The following is a 25834-nucleotide window of genomic DNA, read 5'->3' as shown; positions in this document are numbered from 1 at the left end:
AGGTGCGAAATTTTGACCGGTCAGGCCAATCGAAATATAACCTTTGTTGTTATACATATTATGTACATACATACGATGTATATCCCTTCACTGTGTCTCGACGCTGCCCATCTAAACTTTGTTTATCAAATCGAGAGACGTTTCCTTTATCTCATACACCCCTCGGGAGTTATAAAACACTGCGCGTAAAGCGCTAAAATAGCGGTAAAACAGAAAATGTGAGGAATCGACTACTCTCTTGATCGTTGCTTAGAAAGTGGACCATTGAACAGCCAAAATGTAACAACTTTGTAATAACAATTTTTTATTCTATATAGATATATTTATATTTATATCATATATATTTTATTTATGTTTTATATATTTATATAGATTCTATATAGGAATAGATTGAAAGCGGTTTATGAAAGAGGCGACGATGACATACGTACTACGAATCGAACCATACACACATTTCCAATAAATGTTATCCGTCTCATAGTGCTATCTATTATTTACGTATCTTGTAAATAATGCTATAAACGCAACAGTTCATCCTGACAAAATATCTTGAAAGAAAAGTGTTCAAACATCATTTCGTTCTTTGCATTACAAAAACATTGTGTAACAGTTAATTAAAACATGCGACACGCATTTGGGAAGACGCGATATGTTAATTACTTTTATCGTTGTCGGAACGTTGTGAAACAGACGACGCGAACAAAGCGACAAAACGATAAAAGCGAATATGAGCTTTAACTAATTAAATTGCATCGGTATCGGATATAATTCTTTTATCTTCTTGCGTAATTTTAAGTCACAAACTACTACTATACACATAACTGTATTAACAGTGATAAGCATAGCGATATATTTCCGTACAAGGAAAATGGAAAACTAATTAAATTAATATGTTTGTTGGTATTTTTAAGTCTTTGCGTATATCCTTGTTTCTGACATACTATGCAGCGTTGACTATTGTTCTCAGTATCTTCGATTTCGTAAACTATATAACACAATTTTTGTTTAAAAATATGAAAGATGTAATTGGGGGAAAACGTAATTAGAAATTTGCTGAGAAGCAGCGGTGTGCTTGGCGCGTTTACGTTTGGACGAAACTGGTGGAAATGTGGCATCACGGATACTAAGTAGAACTCGAGAAATTCAACGTGACCCGATGTAGGTTACGTAACATAGTTACGAACGATCGAGCCCGTAAGGTGGAGAATCCCTGGGATATCCATAACTCAGTTGTCACACACAAATTCCGGGATGGTTTGAAATATCGTAGCGAATCTAGCAGCTAGACGAAATCATGAGAATTTAGCCGCGATAGTCGTACGAATGAGTGGAGAAGACGTCGCGTCGCTCGCAGATTCGGCAAATAATTTACGATTGATCGATCGCTTTCCAACAATCTCTTCTTTGGCTGAATCCTATCTACGATCTTGCTTGCTTGTTCAAACTAATCGGGAGGCGGGGACCGTAATAAGATAAAATACATAATAATTTTCAGGCATTTTAAATCGAAAGGTTTGAAAAACTACTTAAACTGGATTTCGAATCGTGCTTCGTAAAGTGATGTTGTTCATATTTCTCCAAAAGTGTCGCGTTTCAAGTTCAAAAGTTACGATGAACCGATTTACCTATGCAGTTCGGTCGTGCGTTTCCGACGTTTTTCTTGAAGATTTTCGAGAAAAGATATGGAAAATAATAGTGGGAGGAGAGGGAGAAGAAAAAAGGAAGAAAAAGAAAAAGAAAGGAAACGCAGATTCAGTGTTTTATGAGACTAGGTCGAAGGCGTTTGTTAAGATTAAGACTGTCATTCGTGGCTGATATAATTGGATCTTAAGTTTAGGAGAATCAAAAGGGGGGACACAGACCTCTAGAAACGGCGAAGAAGAAGGAAAAAGAAAATGAAAGGACGAAGAAAGGAAAGCGTAACGAAGAGACGAGCGGGAGCCGTATGATGATATCTGTCGTAATCAAGGATCCTTTATTTCGTCTGCACGATCTTTCAACGTTCATTTCCACAAAAGTAATCTCCCTTTCATTTTGTATACATATAAGTCTGTTATCTGGTTGAAAGTTTCGCGTTGAAAGTCCGACCTGGTATGCCGCGATATTTATGTATTACGTGCCTTTGATCTCGAATCCTTCGAGAGTTCAAAAAGATGAAGGAGGAGGTTGCCGAAATCTTTTCTCGGAAAAGAAGAGTGTTTGTCTTTAGCGAAACTGATGTTGAATTCACGTTTGGATGGTTCGGTTGCTTTGAATTTTTAACTCGTAATTGGAATGGTAATCATATTGTTAGATAGATAATATATTTAGAAATTGCCTGGTAATCGAAAGGACAAAAGATAAAAAAAGATGGTATTTTCTAAATTATCAGAAAAGTAAGAACCTTACCCTAGTTAAAGATAGATGTTGGTGGTTCTCGTTTGAAGATATATAGCAAGATTAGCAGGAGGAGCAGGATTTTCCGTTGTATTGACGTGGCTCTTCTGTTTTTGAAAAGAAAAAAACATGTAAATTCAACTGGAAATGAAGCAGGGTTGAAAGGAAAAGATGGGCAGAAAATATGTTTTTCGTTTACCGTTATTCGTTATTTATAGCCTTCCGTTTACAATACCAAATCCCAGTGGTGAAATACGGAAGGGAAAACGTTATGGCTTGCGGTATCTATCTTACGTTCCAAGTATTGATTGGCGGATTTGAACCATTGACATAACTCGAAGGGTGAATTAAATCGCAGCTATAAAAGTAACGAAAAGAATTTCTATAACATATATTTGCCTTAATTGATCTTGATTCTGAATTACAGGATTATCAATTATGTATCTGTTTCGATAATTCTCTGTTTTCGATAGGTTATGCTAAACCTATGGTAATGACGGTAACTTTTAACGTATAAATTTTTATTCTTCCACTATTTACTTTTCCAATGTAGTACATCTCGCGTGTAACTTGACTTTAACGAGCCTAAATAATTTTGTTGTAGAAAATATATACCGTGAAATAATCTATTCGTGGGTGTGTGAGTTATTGACGGTAACTAATTCAATGAAATAGTAATTTTCGTTTTGTGCGAAAAGTAGGTGTTTCTACATACGTATAAAAGTCAAAATTGAAATTGAAATTACGCATACTATAATTGAAATTGAAATTGATGTTATTATCAGTATTCAAGCTGTGACTAAATTTCAAATAAACGCTGGAAAAAACGTGTCTTTTTCTCTTATTCAATTGCCTCAGGCTTCGAATCAAGTTATTCATCGACCTTGTTTCGAACAGAGTAATAATGTACTTTCTTTAGAACGTTTTAACAGTAAGTACCGGTGATCGAGTGATCCAAGATCGAGAGAGGAAACGGTACATTTTTAATGGAGAAGAAGGCTCCCTCCATTTCCGTGTTATATATACACCTAAATGATTTTTATACGGGGCCAAAGTATGCAAACAAATATTACAAACGTCTCGAATATAAATAATATGTGTACATAAGTTTGTCGATAGGAAAAGAGGCAAAAGTTGCATGTTACGACTACGTAGAAGTATGTAAAAGTAGCGCGTAAAACATACATATAAGAAATATTCAAGTATACATACATATTATACATATTATATATATATATGTAGGCTCTGTAAAAGCAACCAGAAAAGCTTAGCATTAAGTCCGAGGATTCATTTGCGAGAAATTTCATTTTGAAAATTATATGTGGAATACGCGTGTACGGCTAGTAGAAAGTGTTGCACGTATCGTGTACCGGCCGATTGGAATTGATTACGCGTTGATCTCAAACAGAGACATTCATGTTGAGTTGAACACACGCTGGGTGTTATACGTTTTTCGAATTATTTGCTAAATAAAGTGTCTAATAAAATGTTATATTGATTATTACATATCAAAGTGTTATTCGTTAAATACACAACGCCCATCGTGTAACAGTGAAAAGAGGTACCTATCTTTTGAATGGTTAGAAATGGGAGAAAATGTCCTAAGGTAAACTGAAACGGTATACAATGGCATGGAAATTCTAGAAATAGATCTGTATGCATTTTTATGCATCGATGCATGTACAAGATGCGCTTCTTTTTTAAAATGAAACTTTCTAAATACTTTGTAGCCGGATCTCCACGCTCCACTAGAAAACGCTTTAGAAAAGTATACAATACAAATACATAAAAAAAAGTAAATATCAATAGTAAAAAAAAAGTACATGAGTACATATTAAAAAATATTTTCGCTTTTATTCTAGCGAAATCGAGATATTAAAAATGTCATCTGTTCGAAAAATATGGAGTAATTATATACACAGATGAACATAGAATAAACAGTAGCTGGGAAACTGCAACAAATATTCTTTCACATTTTATTCGACTTTTTCGTTTCCTATGCATATCGCATAGGAATTATAATCACAACGTGAAATTGCTTGTAAATTTAATTTTGATTAATCTAATAATGAATTCTTGCTAAACTCGACTTTTGTTATCTGATATTTGAAAACGATTAATTTCGTTTTTGTAAAACTATCCGAAGTGTAAAGAGAACAGGAAGATAGAGACTAGGAAGGAATAATTTTTTTATTACGATTTTCCTTAGGCGACAGAAATGGAACATAATTTTAGCTTCCCTAACTCGAATATCTCCGTCGCAAGAAGCAAGAAGATAAAGAGGATAAGTTAAACATTTCCTAAGAAATGAAACAGACAGAGTTTTAATGAGTTACCCAAGCAAACTATGCACGAGAAGAATGTAAGACGATTAGAAGCCCGTTTAAAGTCGTTATATAAATAATTGTAAAAGATCTTTCCGAGCAAAGAGTTTACTTCTTCGCGTTAACAGTTAAGATGAAAACGATGATCCATTTAATAATCTTATCTCTAACTGTGGAATTTAAATTACCATACGATGTTAATAATAAATAACTTTCCAGTCTTCCATACATTTCGATCATTATAAATTACATAAAAAAAGATTTGTAAAAAGTTTTGTTCTCGTATTAGTTTCAGATTGAATTTCACAATAAAACATGATCGAAAAATCGACAATTGGCCGCTAAAGGAAACAAAATACGGTTCGGTAATATTAACTGTGAACATAAGCTTTTGATTGCTTGTAGTAACAAGGGAGGATATCGTAAACAGCGCAGCTGTTGGTTCTCGTGGATTTTCCTATTTTCCGGCAGAAATTAGCCATATTACGGCGGTGCCTACCTAGTAGGCAGCTGCATCGTAAGAGAAAGCAGCTGATGCGAAATATGTATTGGCCAGAAAGTGAAAAACGTTAGCATCCAGAGTGGACCGACTTTTTGGTTCCGTTGCGGTGCGTAAGAAAGTGATTGGACGTAATTGATAAATCGCGTCGACCAAGTTGCCATACAGATGATGCAACGCGGTCTCGGCAGTAATTTCCTGTAATATGAAATGAATTCCATGGAAGATTAAGATTAAACGCTACCGCCTCTTTCTTCTATCCCTAGTTGCTACACAAACTTTACGAGCAGAAAGCCGAAATAAATTTTCGTCCGATTGTAATCTAATGCGAACGAGAATAGGAAATAATTACAGGTCGTGTAACGATCGGTCCGTGATATTTTGCCGTGTAGATATCCATATCGGCTTGTTGGAAAATATCCGAAAAATTTTAATCTCATTTCATAGAATATTTGCAATTATTCGCAAACCAAGATCAAGATTACTCAACATTTGTTTATAGGTTGGTAAAATTATAGAGATACTGTGACAAAGATATGGCAGTAGAGGGAAACGGAAGATCAAGAACGTGATATAGCGTGACAACTAAGTATTTATTAAATGGTAACACGCTAATGCATAGACAATACAGGGATCATTAAAATCTCTAAGCGACATGGATCCGCAGTGCTTTGATCAAGGGATCGATGGATTAACTATAGAACCTTAATGGCATGAAATTGTCAATTAATCGAATCGCGGCTGCAGAAATGATCTTCTCTCCGACATATTGTACGTAATGGAATTACTCGTAACTTACGTTGCGTTACGACACGCACGAAACGTCGTGTATCGGTTTTGAGAATAAATATATCGCGTTTTATTAGCTTTCGATCGACACTGTAAAGCGCCTTTACCGCGTAATGGATTGTTAATTTCGTTAATGCGTGTTTGATCCGTCGATAGTGTCCAATTACTTTTCTGCCGTTGCATTCATTATTGCCCTGAACAACCTGTGTCAATATTATTTCTTGGATCACTCTTGGGGTGCGTTGAATATCAAACAAATTAATTGCTCTTTTCGTTCGCGTCTCTATTAATTTAGTCATTTTATAGGTTCTCCGACAGTAGTTTACAAGTTTATACAAAATACTTGAAATCATTAATACGTACGTATACGCTGACACGGCGATCATCTACGATACACCTGCTCTTATCAAATTTAGTTCTATTTAATAAATTCGATTGATATTCGCATTATTTTCTTCTTATTATTTTTTTTTAACACTGATGTCGCACAACGAAAAAATACCCTTCTTCCCTTCGTAAACCGTTCCCTGATTCGAAACGCTATCAAATTTCAAACTAAAAAGCCTTTCTTTTACCCTGATATCAAATAACAACGGAAATAACCTAGTCTAAAAATATACACATCAAATAGGTGTAGTTAGGTTAAAGCCAATCGTTTGATTTATTCCTGTTTAAGAAAAGGTATTCGATATTTCCATCTATTTAAGGAGACACGCATTTATCGCATCAAGGTGTATCTGAAACTCGTGTTTCCGAACTCGAACTGATAACGTCTTACATTCATAAAATTCTTTGCATTTTAGATAAAGATGTTTGGAGAATACGTATCTTAATCGATAGAAGACTGGGTATAGAGTATCCGAATAAAGTTACAAGCGGTTAATGCTTGACCAAATTTCGTCAATGTTTATTTCTAACAGCAAAACCATATAGCTCGATGCAAAGTTATTTCTTTCCTTTGTGTGCTACTTTCGTATAATTCGAAAGCAAGACTCGAATGTGTAATTTTATCGTAATGAACGTTAAATACGTTGAACGACGATTAGTTCTCTTGGATCTTGGATCGATATCATCGATTCATCGTAGATAATCCACGAACGTGTTGATTTTATTCAATTATGTATTTTATGTGATAAATTGTACACGCACGCACACACAAGACGTGCTATGTAATAATGTAATACGTGATATAAAATACAAATGGAAAACAAATATTCTGCAATGAAATTATGTAAGCTGGACTTTGAATTCAACGGAAATTGTTCGGGTTTGATTTCAGTTGTTTCCTATTCGTATTTTGCTCGTGTTATGAACATGAAAGGAACACGAACGAACTCAGAAACAACCACTTACCATTTACAACCACCAACAATTTACACGATAAGAAAGTTAGCATAAAAGAGATCTATAAAGACGACTGATGAGCTATCCACATGTACGCGTCCAAGGCTGGCAATATCGAATGTTATTAAACGTATCATGGTTTTACAGGCTAAGATTCGCAACAATTGTTAAAGAGATTTTCAATATTTCTCATCATCTTTCGTATTGCAGTAATTCTAAACGGCGAAATACGTTTTCTGGCAGAAGTGGTACGTATTAGGTTTCACGTTTGTATAAAGATGCTGTATGTTGTAAAAAACGTGTGTATAACAGAAAGACACTCTTCGGACAACCTAATACGTGAGTAACTTGTCCGTATTTCTAGATTCTAGAGCGTGGCTAGTACCGTAGATACTTTGGTTGGTTTTGCAAGTATCGACAGCGTCTTGATAACACGATGAAACCTTGCTCCAGCAACAGGCGCCGGTCCTCGCATACTCCATTACCACGAGGTTAATTGTGTTAGCGCGTGCCGCATCCGTTGCTTTCCGTTTCGCATTTCGCATTACGCATATGTGAACATACAAGCGTGATTGTAACCGATGCGCGAGATGCGTGTGTTACGATCGTGCCTCGTTGGCCATTAATCGCATAAAATAGTTACGCTTTCCTCAGTTTCCTTACGAACGAACTTTTTCAATATGCGAAGACAGGTTTGGCAAACGCGACAGATGCAATTCACGAATGGTCCATTTGATCGAAGATGAATTTTCCATTTATCAGAACGAGATTTCTCTCAAGACCAGATTCATTGAATTTCTGCTGTGAGCTCTTTTGTTACTCGAAACACCGGCCAATATCTTATATATCATTTCCTTATATTACATATTCGTAAGAATAGACGAATCGAATAATCTGGAATTGAGTTATCGGATGATTTAAAAAATGATGATTAGTGGAAAAGAACGTCTGAAGGATTCCGAGCGTTCTGTCCGTCGACTTTTCTCTCTGACTCTGACTCGACTCTGAATCGAGTTTTCATAGCTCATTAACGAGTCTGAGACACTTTACGATAGACCATATTTTTTGAAAAGAATTTCCTACGATAACGTTACAATGTAATCCCGATTATTTCAATGAACTGAAAGACAATTTGATTTTTCTTAAGTATGCGTAAAACAGTTGTTAAGTGTTTGTAAAGACACACACGTACACAGAGTTAATACCTACACGTACATGTAGAATACACTGCAATTTTTCTTCTATCTTCATACTCTGGTAAATACATGTTCTATAGAAGTGGATATTCTTTGCGTACGCTCCTATACATGTATAGTATATCGTGTTCGCATCTTATATTAGCATATACATATACCGAAATTTCCCTAGGGTCATGTAGATTATTTGAATCAGTAAATTTCGTAGCAATCTTACAAATCAAACTTTGAATACATTTGAATATATTTTATTTATGATCAAGAAACTTTTTTACAGCAGCAAAGATCGAAATATGCCCACAAGTGGCGCGAGTTAGAAAATCTTTATTGGTTATTAAACCAATGTTTCAAAAGTTTTGTTTCAGCTTGTAATTTCACAGTATTATGCTATATATTTGTTTATTTATATGTTTATTTATATGCTATAAGTGTACTATAAGTATTTGCATAATTACAAATAGGAAAGGTGAAAAGAAAAGAAAAAAAATAGCGATAGTTACATAATATATTATATATTATAGAATTAAATATAGATACAATTACAAAAATTCAACGTTTATAACATAAACTAGATCGTGCTTAAAGCTCTATATAAAGATTAAACGATATAAAGATTAAAATTTAAACGATGATTAGAGCAACAACTTTTTAACCAATGCGTGTCGCAAATATTAATAATTTAATAGGATAAATTACTTTTTTTACACGAGAAGAGCTATATGTGTAGATATTAAAATCTTATCTTCTGAATTAGGACATCTACTCTGTCTATCACTTATAAAGGAACTACAGACAGACAGACAGACAGACACACACACACACACACACACACACACACACACACACACACACACACACACACACACACACACACCCGATAATGAAATCGGCAGAGTTAATGAATAACAATCAATTTCATTCTGTATGCGCTTACTGGCGGTTCTGTATAGCTTAATTTCAATTTATATGTTAAATTATTAAACTCTGTTGTTCGTTAAATTAGTGAAATTGGAATTTCAATGACATAACAATTTCGTTAAATATATATATTTCGAAGTATTACATATCAATATACATATACAATACACGCAGTCACCCATCAAGCATCTCCTATAGAAATTTGTGAAATCTCCTATAGAAATTTGTCTTTAAATTTCATTTTTGTTTAAGTAAAATACTCGAACAAAAATTGAAGATGTTTATGCCAAACTACTACTACTACTAGTTTTATGTAGATGTAGAATGCATCTCGTTCACCGAGATTAAAAACGTCAGATATTTCCTCTATTCTTTTATCTCGAGCTTGTATTTGCATACCTGTTTGTTCGATTTTTACGAACCGGTTAATTTTTCTTCGTGCCAGTTAACTAATACCAACCAAGTTAACCAATACGATATCATTTTTTAATAGTATTAAACATATTAGGAAAGTGTTAAGTAATGTATTTTTCATGTAAATGAATTTCATATAAGAATTTTTTTTTTTTACATTTATTCTTACGTTTATTGCCATGTTAAGATAACATTAATTTTATTAATCATGACATAGAATGGGATAGAACGGATTACGATCGCTCAATTTTCAGTCGTTAGACATTTCGCAAGATGATGTCCGGACGGAATATACGACGGGATAAAAGACAGACCATCTCTCACGACCACTTTCAGCTTCTTGTCAATAATGTCGTTCGTCCGGACGAGTTAAAAGCCATCTAACATAAATTAAAATTTCTAGCACATCGTACGACACGATTTGAAGTGCTATTAATATGATAGAAGATATCCACGGCAATGATAGATACATATAATTCGAAGCGAAAGCAATATAAAAAATAGTTGTAATAACCATTTAATTTGATCGTTATCGAGTTTCCTTCAAAATATTTGTCATACATTAACATTGACATATTGACACGAATGAAAATATATCTGCAAGATTCGTTTCACGGGAGTATCTCCATTTTCTTGGATCGTGAAATAGATAATTTTGAAAAAAGATTTCTATCCGGTATCATCTAGAGATATTTGTACAATAGGTAGTAATAGTTTCATTAAGACAGCGAGATATAAATATACATTTCAGATGCATCGAATATCTATTTGTATTGTATCGTATCATTTTATAAATGCGCGTAAGGAGAAGAGTACCGTGGCATATGACGCTTGGTATTTGCATTTCTTTGTAAATAAATATATTTGTCATACATAAGCATTAGAATATTTATCCACGTGCTTGCTAACTTTCGGTCAAGTTGTGTGAAATTCTCCAGGCGAACAATGCAACAATCCGTACTCTCTCAGCTATGTAAACTGCTATGCGGCTTGACAGGAGTTCGATTCATCTCAAGTATCATCGCTAGCGATCCATCGTATCGATAGGATAAAGCATCGGATATCTCACGTATGTTTTACAACTATGTGGATAGCCCGACGGATTTAATCCACTTCGATTTAGTAGGCTGCCCCCTGGTATATCTTTATTCTAATATCGAGATAAAAAATCGATGGTACGAGCGAAATTGCTTGTTAACGTTAGCTAGACACGCGGTTTTCTTTTGCCGGCAACTTTTTTACTCGCCGATGTGATGGAACGTTAGAGAAATGTATTTTTTGTTCGACGCTGATCACAACTGTCGTAAAACTTTTCGTCTTTCTGCTACGATCCACGATTTCCTTCGTTCCTTTTTCAACCGGATTCCACTACGTTGCAAATTGTTTGATCGACAAAAAGTAAAAGTGCTTTACGAACGATGGAACGAACGACTTTAAAACGAACTTTCGCTAAAGAGAGACAAGCTTTGATCGATACATTGCCGAATTTATACTGTACATGACTACGGTAAAGATGGTTGAGAGGTGGAAAGGCACGTAATTACAAGCAGCAAAAGTCAGCGTACTATCGTCCACCCTGCACATACGAAGCATTAGGATTAAACGATCAATTTCAAATTATTAGTAGTATTCCATAACGTGAAACACGATTTCATGTTCGTAATAGGTAGCCACGTACTAAGCACGTACTAACCACGTACTAATGAAAAATCTGTGAGATACCGCAGGACTCGTGGTATTCATTGATACCGATTCGGTTCGCTATTCGGTTGCTTCGTTGAATATTATTTTTTCCGAAAGGATCGTAAGAAATAGAAAAATGTTACATTACGGATCTGCAGTGAACTTTTTATTCAAAAAACCGGTATAAAGGAAAATATGCGAACGTTCGTGTAACGAACGTTTCCTCTGATATTCTATTTAGTGATTTTCGTGGCGACTTAGCAACAATGATGTTAGTTACAGGGCTTGATTTTTATTCATGTCGCTTGGAACGAATTCATAATTTCAGTTGCTTGTGCAGTTCCATTCTTCGTAATAAATGTCCTGAAATTTTTTCCCTCGCTGTACAGTAATGGTAAATATATCAAAGTTTAAGAAAGTGTAACCTGAGAAACAAAGAACTCTGCTCTCAGAGAACGAGAATTTATTATTAAGTGACCAAACTACTGTAACATGACATATTTATATTTTAAAAAATATGTATGCTCTTTATTAGCACGCGTGTAGAAAATGATAAACGACCGTTATTTATTTATTCAGAAAGAGCAGATAGAGCAGATAGAGCAGATAGAAATAATATAATTACGATTAATATCGATCAGGTTATGAGAGAATAAAAGTACAAGTTTGTTAAAATCAACTGAAATTGAAAAAATGCTAAAACTACTTTTTATGTTGCAGGGCTAAAGCTGTTTTCACGGAGGACGCGATGGAATGAGTTTTCAATGAAATTGCGGGCGTGACAAAATGTTGCGAAACGTAGTTGGAGCAAACGAAAGGAATCGACAGTATGATGCTGAAACGTCGATTGAAACGAGGATCGTCGGAAGTATCGTGGAAACAGGCATGATTGTGAGCAGAGACAGAAGCATTCTTGTCCTCGTTCGAAATGGCGAATATCTGCAAATAATTTTCTGTTAGTCCCTGGACGTAGCGAGAGAGGGTTGTTGAAAGGTATCTCCCGTGAACCGGTGCGATTCCCCATGTATCTTTAATGCAACCTTTCTCCTCTGGAATTCAATGTACTTAATAGGCGTATTCCCTTATCACGACATAGAAATGGTTCGTCGTTCGCGCGACAAACAACGATTCTTGGTATCGGTTGTAACTCGAATAGAGGAGCATCTTTTCGGAGACATTCGCACGGAATGTGGTTCGATCGTCGTTGTGAATAATCGTCTTTCCGATTTCAAGTCGAGATGTTCCCGAGAGTAGAAAGCTATCTGGAAATTCTTAGTATCTATCATTCTTGTATCTGCAGCTCGAAGGAGAATATTTGAACTGTGCGAAAATTAACAAGACCAGCGAGAAAGCGGTTGCACGGAAGATGAGAGGCGAATCTTCTTTCATAACGACAAACAGATCGGCGAGTAAGTCTCTTCCATTGACTACAGAAGGAAAAAGAAACGACACTGATCGATGATCGACTTATCATTCGCGATAAAGAGCAGAGGATAGGAAAGAATACACATTAAAAATCTATATAGATAAAAGGACGCAAAGTGCTGGGTCGGAGAGAGAACGCGTGACACAAGACGCGTAAACAGTAAGGGCAAAAAGGAGAAGAGACGGAAGCGTGAAAGCCTCGTCGATGTATTTTGAAGTGCGCTCGAGGCGTGAAATGAAATAACGTAAAGTTTACATCGTGTTCAGGATGTCAGTCGATCGGGCGTAGGGGAAAGAATCAGTGGTAATTGGTGGAGAATTGCGGTCGGAGTTTCTTTAACGATACCGGCTAAACGTTTTCAGCGGGAGGTAATTAGTCGTGGAGGCTGGAATCGTGAAATGACGTGAGAATACAACAGGAAAGACGCTGCTATCATTACGTGATCAAAACGTGATGAGAATGCATAGGTACATTGGCAGATTTTTCGCGCGAGAAGAAAGCATCTTGGCGGAATTAATGAATTAATTAATTTAGAGCGATGGAAGGAATAAAGAACGACAATGGATTAGCACCATCGATGGAAAATGAAGGCAGTACATCGATATCGTCTGAAATGGCATCAGTCTTTGGATCGTTCTGGATCTAGAATATTGATATTCGGATGAGAAAAATCTTCTTCGCCGTATAAAGGTAACCCACGAAAACAATACGAATCGGTGCAATAGGTCAATGGCTGAGCACTTGCTTGTTAATCGAATGGAAGCCTGTTAGAGGCGCTCGCGCGTGAAACAGAAGTGGAAGCGAGCATAGTCGGTGACTCGGCCATGCCAGTTGTCCGCCTGCCTCGTGCCGCAAACAAAATCTGCATAAAGTGGCGAAAAGCGTCGTCAACTTCATTATACCTGTATCGTATCGATACGGAAGAAATGAAACGCGTTCCTGTCTTTGGATACTCTGGAAATCGTCTGAGAATTGGCGATCGTTGCGACCTAAAAAGCTAATAAAACAAACTGTGACATCGAAGAAGGATAAAATATAACGATCTGATTAACGTAGCTGTAATATGTGCCGGTATAGCATATGATAAATCGTAGGGCTGATTTGATACAAGTGTGAATCGTAAAAAGGTAAAAGGGAAAGTGATTGGAAAAACTAGTTTAATACGTTCGTCTTGAACCGATGAAACGAATCGTGTTGATCGAATGTTTTTAAATTGGTATTTGTTCGAGGTGCGTAGTCACCTTTACGTAATTTCCAATAAAAGACTCGTACTAAAGTTCGTACTAAATTAAGAGTAAATGAAAAGATAATCGAAAGACGTGTATCCAAAGATAGATAGTTTGTCAGCGAAGTAAGAAATTTTTGCGAGAAAAATGCAGAACCTCCAAGTTTTTGTAAATTCAACGCCCGACCCGTTGAACATGACACTACTGATGGAAAATAACACTTACTACAATAACACGAATATCACGGATTTACAATTGAGAAATCAATTCATACTTCCGTGGTGGAGACAAATGATCTGGACCTTGTTGTTCGCCTGTATGATCGTCGTGGCAACTGGTGGCAACCTGATAGTCATTTGGATTGTATTAGCGCACAAACGGATGCGCACGGTCACTAATTATTTCTTGGTAAACTTAAGCATCGCAGACGCGATGGTGTCTACGTTGAACGTTACGTTCAATTACATCTACATGTTGAACAGTCACTGGCCCTTTGGCACGCTCTACTGCAAGATCTGTCAGTTCGTCGCTGTGCTCACTATATGCGCCAGTGTCTTCACTTTAATGGCAATTTCTATAGATAGGTAAGCGCGTTATTCTTACTCAGAAGTCGAATCGAACAAAATTTTCATATTCATATGTATTCGTGTTCGATTTATTTGTTGGTTTAGTAAGAAATTATACAGATAGAAGTAATCTTACAATTAGAAAAGAGACAAAGTACTCTTCTGTTTATCGTGAATTGTTTATCGAGCTGTTTGTCTTTGTGAGACATTCGTAAATATTTGCATTTTAATACATCAGAATCCAAATTGCACGATATTTCAGTGATATTTCGATATTTATTTAGGATGAGTTTCGACGATTATTCGACGAATATCGGATAATACCTTATCTTAATACAGTTAGCCCGTGGCTCGGAATTATTTCGCAGAACAGCATTGCAAATTTCAACCTATCGTAAACTTCTATCTAATTGAACTCCTATTATCAAGGATTATGATTTAGAACTCGACTACCTCGGCTGCTTCGAGCCAAACTACGCGGCGGTGTTTGAAAGCCGATTAAATACAATTTAATAGCTAATTAATTTTGCTCCGATAGTTATGATTGAGAGTCTTAGGAAAAGGTGGAAAAGATGAAATCTGTGAAATGGAACCGCCATGCGAAAGATTACACGTCCATAAACTGGACGAATATGCGGTTAGCTTTGGCCTCGACTGCGCGCACATAGAAACGCTACCTTGACAATTCGTCGCTCCAGGAAAATAAATAACGCTCGGGCCAGACTACAGACGGGCGAAACAACGGATGAAAATCACGATCTCAAAGACGGAAATGCAGCTTTCTCTGTAGGCAGACATTCCAATCTTTGTTGGACAATTTTAACTGTGCTGTGTACGTGGAAACGTACAAAGAAAACGTAATTTCCGATTCACTGGCTTTTTCTTGAAATTTAAATTTAACTCTTTAATCAACCGACGTTACCTTTTACTTCTACTTGATAATCATTTATATGTAATATTATTAAGTAATTCCTGCAAGTAACAACTGCAGGTTATTATTGAAAATTTTGATCCATTAGACTGGGAATTATCGATAAAGTAATTATTCGGTTATTTTTTTAATCATAAAATTCTTAATAATTGGTGAAACGTTTCAAAATTTCCAAACTCGCGTCGAACATTAATGAAACGCTTGTGACATAATTCTTTTCAAGTAGCTATACTATATGCATACATATTTTATTCATTCCCGGTGTGTAAGTATGTGTAATAATTGAATAACAGATTTATGAAAATTTAAGTTAGTAATTTAGTCCGTTTCGCTAGAGTCAAAGATAAACAAACATAACTAGAACGTTTCCCGTAATTACAGGTATTACAGGTATTAAGATAATACTTAAAACTGCATTATTGTCGGTATCAAACTCTGCCTGTGTTTATTTACAAATCGCATAAATTATCGTCCTTCTAATACATATTCGCAGTTACGATTCCAAATATGTTTGAAAAATGTACGAAATACATGTAAAATACTTTTGCGAAAGCGCGTCGCCTATACCCGTAACTAATCTCTTGGTTTGCGAGGTCGAACGAAAGCTAACTTTGCGTGGCGTAGTCTCGTCGAAAAACTCCTCGAGGACCTGCCACAAAATGATACACGATATACTTATGATAGTGTAGAAACAACAAATAAGTCTGAAGCTTCTGAACGGGTGGGTCAAAGGTCTTTTACGAATATTAACCGCGAGAATCTCTTTGGAAAAATCTATTTAAAAAACATGCTTTTGGCGGCGTTATTTTTCCGATCACGATCAAGCATAGGTAGACCGTAAACGACGTCGAATCGAATCGAATGGAATCGGCGTCGATGATTTCCAATAGCTCGATAGCCCCGTGACTATATCGAAGAATTATGCTTCAACGATTCGGAGAGAAGAACGTGAATGGCACGTCGTACTCGCGTGCCTGTGACACTGCCGATAAATGATAATGTGCGTTATCGAGACTGCAAGAGAAGCTCAGGTTCCAGAATTTCTGGTGGAACGAACGGCATTTCAATTGTGAAAGAAACCATCGCGATTCGCTGTGAGGACGTGTATGCACGATATATAGGTTGAGTCTCGACCAAACTCGAGTATCTTCGGCGCATACCATCTTTCCTAGTATTAAATAGTTAACAGGTCGTATTAACGGTCAAGTTATCAGCCGAATAACCGAGCGATTTTCTTTCACTGCCCTCTTTTTCTTTACATTGTCGAATAACAAAATGACGATAGCCAAAATAATAGCCGTCTGATGTAAATGCTGCGGCTCGAACCAAGTGCGATATATTTTTTGGTGTGCCAGAGAATTTTGTCAATTAGTTTATGTCCGTCATAAAGTGAAAAATATTGAAAATCGCTGGAATAATCGAATAAGATCGATGCAGAAACAAGCGACAGGCATCGAAAGATGTAAAGAGTACCTTATACATTGAAACATATTGCGATTTGCGATTAGGTTTTACCATCGCGGATTCGGGTGTCCCGATGCTCGCTTGTATCCAAAATCCAAACCGTCAGCCCCCACCGATCATCCGCGCTATCATGCTATACATACATGCATATGTGCGTTGCACACGGTGGTGATCTGGCATGCGTCAGACGCACCTATGCTAATATACTGGATAGCAATGCATTTGTTTTTCTAGAAGTGGTTTTCAAGTGTTGCGTTCGCATCAGACGCGTTAGAAACAGTCTAAATGCTATCCAGCTACGATCTATAATTTACAGAAGCTTTTATTTTGGGACATCGTACCTAATCTAAAAAATAGAGTGACAAGAGTGCAGGATTTTATAAATGACAGCCCTATTTGCGACGCATGCGTCGACATCCAGGTTTCGCGTTAACACTTGTGATTAGTATACAGGTTGGAATATATGTAGATCCGTATCGGCGAAACGGTGTCAAAAGCAACTTGTATCGATGCTAACAACGATGGAAATTGAGAAGAAAGACTAATCGTCGGTAAAGAGGCGAGAATCGAATGAAGAAGTGAGATAGATCTCTACGATTGCATGTGAATGCGAAGCATTGTGAATAACGTTAATCGGCCACCACGTCGATACCTCTGAATTAGCAATTGAAAGCAAAGTCGTTTAAACTGGTTCGTTGCAAGCAAAGAGCAGCCGCGAGAGTGTCGCGTAAACTTGAGACTTGGATTATGAGAACAAGAAGGTTGAGCCGTAAGCCAACGATTAACTTTCTTTTTATCAAGCTTTTATTTTACAGAGGTAGAATTATACCGAATCAGAGTAAGGCTGAACAAGAACTGCTCGAGCTGGCTCGAGTCTCGGCTTATATGCGTTTTGGTTTGGGGATGTCGAGGGATTCGGTGTAGGTTATGATGCGCAAAAGAGTGCAAAGGTCGGGGATCGATGTCTTATCTCTGGTGTGGATTAAGACGTGGTTGATGAATGCCTCGCTTGGAAATTAATATTAATGACAGGAACGGGAAGACCGAGACAGACGCATTTTCAAAATAATAGATCGATCCTATAAGCCAAAGCCAATGGATAGAAGCAGTTTATAAAAGATATTTGGTCGTTATTATCTATGCTCGTTTGTGAAGAACTGTGAAAATATTAGAAAATTAAGTATTTACCAAATAATACGTACAATTATAAACGATATTAAGAATTCTTAAAATAGACAAGTGGGATTGTTAGGAATCGATTCAAACTCAACTTCTTTTTCAAACTCAAATACCGAGTACAAAAGAATAAAATTATACTATTATCGCCTTGGAGTACATATTAAAGGGAATGGTGCGGGAGAAAATGTATAGAAGATGAGATTTCTAGCATTATGCTTGCAATTTCGTAGATCAGTGAATCGTGTACTGAAAAGCACAGACTTGCAATGTAAACGTACTCTACAAAGAATACGTAGAAAGGGGCGATGGCGCAGAAAATAGTTTGTACATATGTGGCAAAAATGCTTTACCCTTCGAACGTAGCGAGAATTTCATTCGACTATGTATGGGGAAGTGATCTTTCTTTTCTGCCTTTCTTTTCTGCCATTCTTTTCTGCCATTCTTTTCTGCCTTTCTTTTCTGCATGAAAGGAAGAACGCAACATTGATATGTAAGCTGCAAGCTTACAGCTGTGCCGGTCGCTCGTCAACGAATGAATATAATTTCAAGGATTGTGTTAATTTTCGTAAAATCGCTTATAACGCTTATGACGAAGCAAGTAAAAATCTAACCGAACATTGTTAAACTTTCGTTTCATCGAAACTCGATTTACAGAAATTTGGATAATTAAATCGCTTAGCGATAACGCTTAACGACTGGCTTCGTGAAATGGAACGATTTCATTGTCCCGACAAAGTCGCTTATTACTCGTCGATGAACTCCTGTTCGCAACAATAATATAACACTCGATATAATAACGACATTGCCGGAGTAAGTACATATTTTTTGTTGCAACGTGCGACTAGTTGTGCGATAATTTTATTAATATTTATATACATATTCGCATATTATGCCAATGTTATGGTATTATGGTAATTTGTAGGCGATATGTAGTCTGTTTGGGACTAATATAGAGAAGCTATCGCAAAATCGATCTCCACCTTCGGACTTAAATTTTGTTATCGCATCGCATTCTACTCCCTCACCGGGATCGAATTTATCGAAGGAATTATGGGCCGCTCTCTCGTCAAATTCGACCGTTCTCTTGACAAACATACGTTAAAGTTCCACTAAATCTTCTTACATCGACATCCTTTTCCGATATCTTTAGATTCCGCAGTCAGATAGGAATGCAACATAGTTCTTCTTCATAGTCGAGTTTCATACAACCAGCAGGTAACAAGTTATTTGTAATTAATGGTTCTCATCGACTCACCCGGCGCACTTTTATCACGAGGAGTTATCGTCTACGAGCTTCCTTCTGTATGCGACAACCGTGTAGCACTCTACGTATTTATAATACTCGCTCTAGTCTAGTTAAATTTGTGAATAAATCGATTAAATATGTTTATCTTCTTACTACGAAGATATGCATAAATAAACAGGAAAATATGAAGATCCGTGTGAATCGAAATACAAACGTGAACATAAACCATAATTCGAATTTTAATCAAAATGCCTATGGTGGTATTTCCCGACCATTGGAAAACCGATTAAAATTCCAATGCCACTGTTGGTGTCGGTGGTGCAAAGGTTCGATCGATCGGCAAAAACATTCCGGTACTCGACAGAAAATAACGCGTGAATCTTAATTTCATCGTCAGTAACGAACGATTCGATTTCGAAGTCTCGCGTGTCAAACTGGTGTCTACGTTATAATTTTAAATGATTTATAATCGATAATGTGAAGATATCGCCAGTAAAGATATTCTTTTCACACCTAATAATTTACTGTATACAGCTTTATACGTATGTATGTATATGAAAAGTTGCATCACGCAAATTGTTACCGTTTGGCAACAACCGTTAGCAACACTGAAATGGACGAAACGAACAAATGGAATAGGATATCTTGAAAATTATTTGTCGCAATCTTTTCAATCGTAAGTGATTTCTGACAGTGTTTGTGACAGTGTTTCTGACATGTAAGCGCACAACGGGACTCAACATCAACTGTAAAAAAACGTTATGAGCTTTCGCGTGTACGACGTACTCGAAAGCAGTTTATATTTATTACTATGAAAAATGCAATTTCACTTGCATTATTATTTACATTTACCTTTACCTTTTTACCATACTTGCCTTTACCATATTTACGTTTCGGTCTTTCGAAATTATTCTCTTGAAATCTTATTAAAAGTATGACGTAGACATTCACAATGAAGAAATTTCTTCGCATACGAAGTTTTGCATATCTTGCATACTGGAAACATACTTCGTAGATTAGTAGGATTAAACGAGTCTCTTAGATTTATTTCCTCTCTGACGTAGATCGCGAAACTAACGTGGAGTAACTGGTCGGATCTGAATTCGGATCTGAATTCGGATCTGTTTGAAAGCGACCTGTGGTGAATGCACGAGACATAACTGTCCGGTGTTTCTCGTGACTCCCTGGCTTGAGAGCTTGGACACAGTCTTTCCTTTATTGCGAAAAGAACGCAGTTTGATCGATCGATTCATCGGCGAAGCGCCAATTTCGTTGTTCAATATCGGTATGCTTATAAATGGAGGATAACGGGAACATTTGCGAGCGTGGTCTTTGCACTATGGTCATTTGCCTATGAAATCGTAGAGAGAATAAGAGAGCAGTGAAAAGTAGAAGGAGGATACGCCGGATACAATGGAAAGACATCGCTGGATACCTCTAGGAAAGGGAACGTATCAGACTCGCGCATCTAACGAACTAACGAAGGCGTGAGATTTTTGAAGAAAAAATAATCAACATATTTTCTTTATCCGTATGCAATCGTATAAGGCGGTAACAGCGTTTAAAGTTGGAAGTTGAAACTAAATGTACCTATTCGAAAAATATAATTCGGAAGAATAGAATATTAGAGCGGTGTGGTGGATTTAAGGGAAGTAAACTGGATTTAAAGCAAGTAACGATCGAATAAGTATAGATTGAAATAAACGTAAAATAAAAGATGAAAAGCACGAGAATGATCAAAGTACGAAAGATTCAGGTGGATAAAATCGATCGAGTGTCTAGTTTCTAGAATGAGAGATGCTTCGAGTTGGTAAGTGGTAACGTGTATGCAGTTTCTCGCACGATTGCGTTCACAAGACATCGGACAGTTTGCAGAAATTTCAGGTCAAGATATCGTCCGTGTGAAGCATCGAGTTGCGAGAAGCTATCGTTTCTGAAACTTTCGTACGTTGATAGAGTACGCTTTCGCGCTGGCATGTCATATAACTTTGATATTCTTTAAAACTTGTACTTTTCCTTATATTTAAAAGCGAAGATTAAAATGGACGACAGTCACAAGACATTTCTTATGCATATATATATATATATATATATATATATATATATATATATATATATATACTGGTACGCATATTGCACGTAGTAATAAACTTTAAAAGATGAAATTTTTACACAATCTTCGCGCACATTTCAATTGCTCAAAACACTTGTTAAAAAATGTTGTTTTACTGTGCGATAGACGAAATTTTGTTTTAACAGCAACGTAGAAGGGCAGCAAACACGTATATTGCATTTACATACGTATGTGCTTTCGATTGGATCTACTGATTATACAGGTTGCGAAATAGAACGAATAAAAGCTGTTGGAAAGATTGACCTGTTGGTCGAAGCAAACGAAAATCACGTTTGAGAAAAAGTGAACGTGCGGCGAATAGCAAGCGTGAAAAGGAGTATTTAATGATTTTCTTAAACATCTTTGTCAATCGGATTCTTCGGGCTACTCTGTTCTATAATTATTATTATTTCACATTTTATAGAGCGCGGTGTATGACTAAAATACCCGTAGTTGCCTATACAAACAGTTATTCTATACGTCAGATACGTATAACGAGATACGTAAGAATTCATATTATTTTTTATATGAAACATGCGATTGGAGCGATAAACACGTTGATATTTTCAGTTCAACGTTCTTCGAAACCTTAATTTATAAGCAGAGCCACCCTTTTCTTTACGCATATGGCATCAAAATTATTTATATAAACATCGCATTAACGTGCATCGACAAACACGATACATTACCGAACAGACTATTATTATTTATCAAATATATATGTAGTAATTATTGTACGATGAACCATGCCGATTCGAATAGGTCAATTTTTCTTCTTAACAATAATTTATCGTATATGCGAAACATTTTGTTGCAAGTTGGCTTTATCGAAGTTTACGCAAAGAAAGTGGACATTCTTTGGCATCTAAAATCTCGATTCTATTTCAAAGGCGAGGATATATTCAACTCGTATGCATTTCAAAGATACTTCTGTTTACAGTGGATTTGACATTCAACAGACGTAAACCTTCCGTCGTAAACATTCTATAGTGACCTATATTGCAAGAGCTGCATAAGAATTGTTCGATCGCTATCGTTTCGTTTACCATCATAAACTTGTACTTTTTTAATGCCTACTATACATATAGATTTACTTTTAATTATGGAGGAAAAATTATTTTGGCAATTTTGAATATTACGTTTTCTTACCGATGGAGTATCGACTAATTTTTGCTGTTATCGTTTGTTGTTGTCAAATTACCGAAAATCACTGAAAAATCGTCAAAACGCGACGACGTTACAATGACGGACGATTGAAAACGAAGAAACATAAAAAGCTGCAACAAGATTTTACGTAGAATAAAGGAAATAAGTGAAATCGCATTTTCCCTGGTTGACAAAGAATTTCACGATTCAAATTCACATTGGAAAACTTTGGGGATAGATTTGAACGACGCGACACGACGCGACACGACGCGACGCAAGAAAAACCGTATTGAATGAAATTTAAAAAGCGTGTAAGTATGTCAGTCGTTAATCCAATCTGCAAGTGTAATAGCGCAAGCTATCCTCTGATTTTTTTCTCTCACACCATACGATCAGTTACACCATACAAATTAAGATTTAATTTCATTTTCTTGTAACAACTATCCTACCCCTTCGCTAATAATCTTTTAAACGTATGCTTTTTGACAAGTAATCTCTTAGTTTAGCTTTGCTTCGTTTCTACAGATATGAAAACACTGGTTCATATAACGTGTTTCATGGTACAATTCACTTTATAAACGACGCGAGACAGTAAATACAACGATAAAAGTCTCACTTTCGTATTATCGTGTTACTATTATGCGAGTGACTGGCTGTAATTAATTCGAGATTAAGTTTATTGCAGGAAATGTGAAATTACATGAAATTTATGTAAGATTAATATGATGATGATTGCATAAAAGCAAGCACACCTTCCCGATCCCAGTAACAAAATTACTCAGGACATTGACTTTAACAACATATTTCAAAATCATTAAAATTCATGAGTTGCGTCCTGCTCTATGTATGCACGCAGTATACATACATATATAACTATCATTAATGTCCATAATGATATCGTAAATAGTACAACTAGTACATAGCATAGCTCGAACACTTTGACTGCCACGCCGAAATTACATGTTTCGTGGACGCCACGGGAGTATTTTTATTATTCAAAGCATATAATGGGAAGATAATAATAAGACAACATTGTTGCCCAATGGACTGTTTGTCTTATTGGTGGTCACGGGTGATAGCGACATATTATAACAAGGCTTCGTTTATTTCAACAAACCATTCGCATTCGTTATTTCGTCGTAAGCAAATCATACAGAATATATTGTTGAAACATTTGATGTTTTAATAAAAATATTTATTTGTACGATGGGACACTTTTTATTTCAAGGTATCTTCTGTTTATCCGTTAGATTCAAAATGGCCCAACTGTCAATTTTCATTCAATTTTTACAATTATAAAAAGTGGCGTCACATACATGACCAACGTGGCAGTCAAAGTGTTAATATCACGAAAGATTCGTCCTTTATTTGCATTATAATCTTCCAGTTTAGTGTTTGTATCGATTGCTGCTAGGTTCATATGCATTAAAAAAGATATTTTAACAGTTAATACGTATCGTGTATTGCAGATACATGGCCATCATGAACCCGTTGAGACCTCACATGGGTAAAAGAGCTACCCTCTGCATAGCGATTTTCATTTGGATCGTAGGAGCTATCCTCTCGCTACCGATGCTACTCTTCTACACAACATACACTCAAAACTTTGCAAACGGCGAAATACGAGTGATCTGCTACGGCGATTTTCCCAACAGAGACGACAATGGTCTCAGTTACGACGAATACTTGTGAGCTTATCTTAATAATCGAAACGCAACCTTTTTCTTTCCTATTTCATGCATGCTAATTCGTGCTGAAACGGTACAAGCGTCTCATTACACTTTCTCGAAGAACCAACCTTTTCAAGAACCGTAGAATTTCACTGCGAAGCAATGTGGAATTAAAGCTACGTGAAAAGGTAAATTTTAAAGGTTAAAACGATCGCAGGAAACGTTATAAACGAAATTTCAAAAAGGCCCCGTTTTTATCTCTTAAAATTTTGTTTATCGCGAACAACTATAATGAGCAAATCCTTGCACCGTTCGATATCGATCACAGATATCATCTAACAACTGGTTTATGACGCGTAAACGATCGGCTCTGCCGATCAGTCAGCTTACCATAAAACGAATTTTGCTTAGTCTGCGAGCAACATCGTCAATTACTCGACCGATGAAACGACCAAAAGAATCGACGGCTCGTTATTTCAGTTTTCCCGTGAAAATATACACAAGTGTGACCAACCTTGATACAACCAACATACAAATACAAAGAACAGACAATGAACAGAATGATATATACATATATATATATATATATATATCTTTTGCCTTTTTTATTTCGAGAAAGGAATTCAACGTCGTATCATTTTGTCTGTTCTCTTTCTCTCTGTATACATAGTTTTAGATAGTCGATTGAAGTCTTTATACATACAAATATAAATATCTAGACTATTTAGAGAGATAAATGAACGATTCAAATAATTCCTACATAAATCTGAATTTGTGTAACACGAGCGAAACGCATATCGCATTTTCATAAAACGAAATACTAAATTGTAAATACTAAAAGAGGAAAACACTGTAATAACATTTAACAACCCATAAATAATGTTGATCGATTTATGGTTGCACAATTGTACGTACAGAATGTAACAATGCTCGACAATATCGATCAATTATTATGCGTTAATGTTTCATTCTAGTTACAAATGTAAACAACGCAATTTTGTAGCTTAGCTCAGTTTGTATATGAAAATACACTCTACTCTACTCACTCTAGAATGAAATACTCGAGCTCACTGTGCAAACGTTCGTGCACATAGAATAGAAGTTCCTTTGAAAACATTTTTTAACGGTACGTACGTACAGTTCGGTAGTTTCATCAACACACTTTCTAAAGATGAGGAAATAATCTGCAATTTCCTCGATTTAATGGATTCGAACACTCTGCATCGAGTTTCATCGGTGTTACTTTTAATTACCAACTGGAGCTGATAAAAGTGCAGTTCAAAGTTTTATTCAACTACCACACAAAGCTATCACTACTATGCTT

At 36.2% G+C, this 25834-nt stretch overlaps 1 protein-coding gene across 3 annotated transcripts in view; it reads left to right on the top strand.

Moving 5' to 3' along the window:
- The window catches only part of LOC117160473 (tachykinin-like peptides receptor 99D), a 46019-nt gene that overhangs the window by 8397 nt on the left and 11788 nt on the right, over positions 1 to 25834 (top strand). For 2 of the 3 annotated variants that reach the window (XM_033341205.2, XM_033341204.2), the window contains exons 2-3: positions 12264 to 14779; positions 24310 to 24528. In XM_033341205.2, coding sequence (XP_033197096.1) covers positions 14343 to 14779; positions 24310 to 24528 — 656 coding nt within the window. In that variant the 5' untranslated portion in view covers positions 12264 to 14342. The remainder of the gene's footprint in view (positions 1 to 12263; positions 14780 to 24309; positions 24529 to 25834) is intronic. The other variant, XM_033341206.2, reaches the window with a different exon arrangement.

Source organism: Bombus vancouverensis, chromosome 15 (assembly GCF_051014615.1).
Source record: "Bombus vancouverensis nearcticus chromosome 15, iyBomVanc1_principal, whole genome shotgun sequence".
NCBI classification, from domain to species: domain Eukaryota; kingdom Metazoa; phylum Arthropoda; class Insecta; order Hymenoptera; family Apidae; genus Bombus; species Bombus vancouverensis.
The sequence above is the reverse complement of the archived record's forward strand: the minus strand, read 5'-3'. Positions and strand labels throughout refer to the sequence as shown.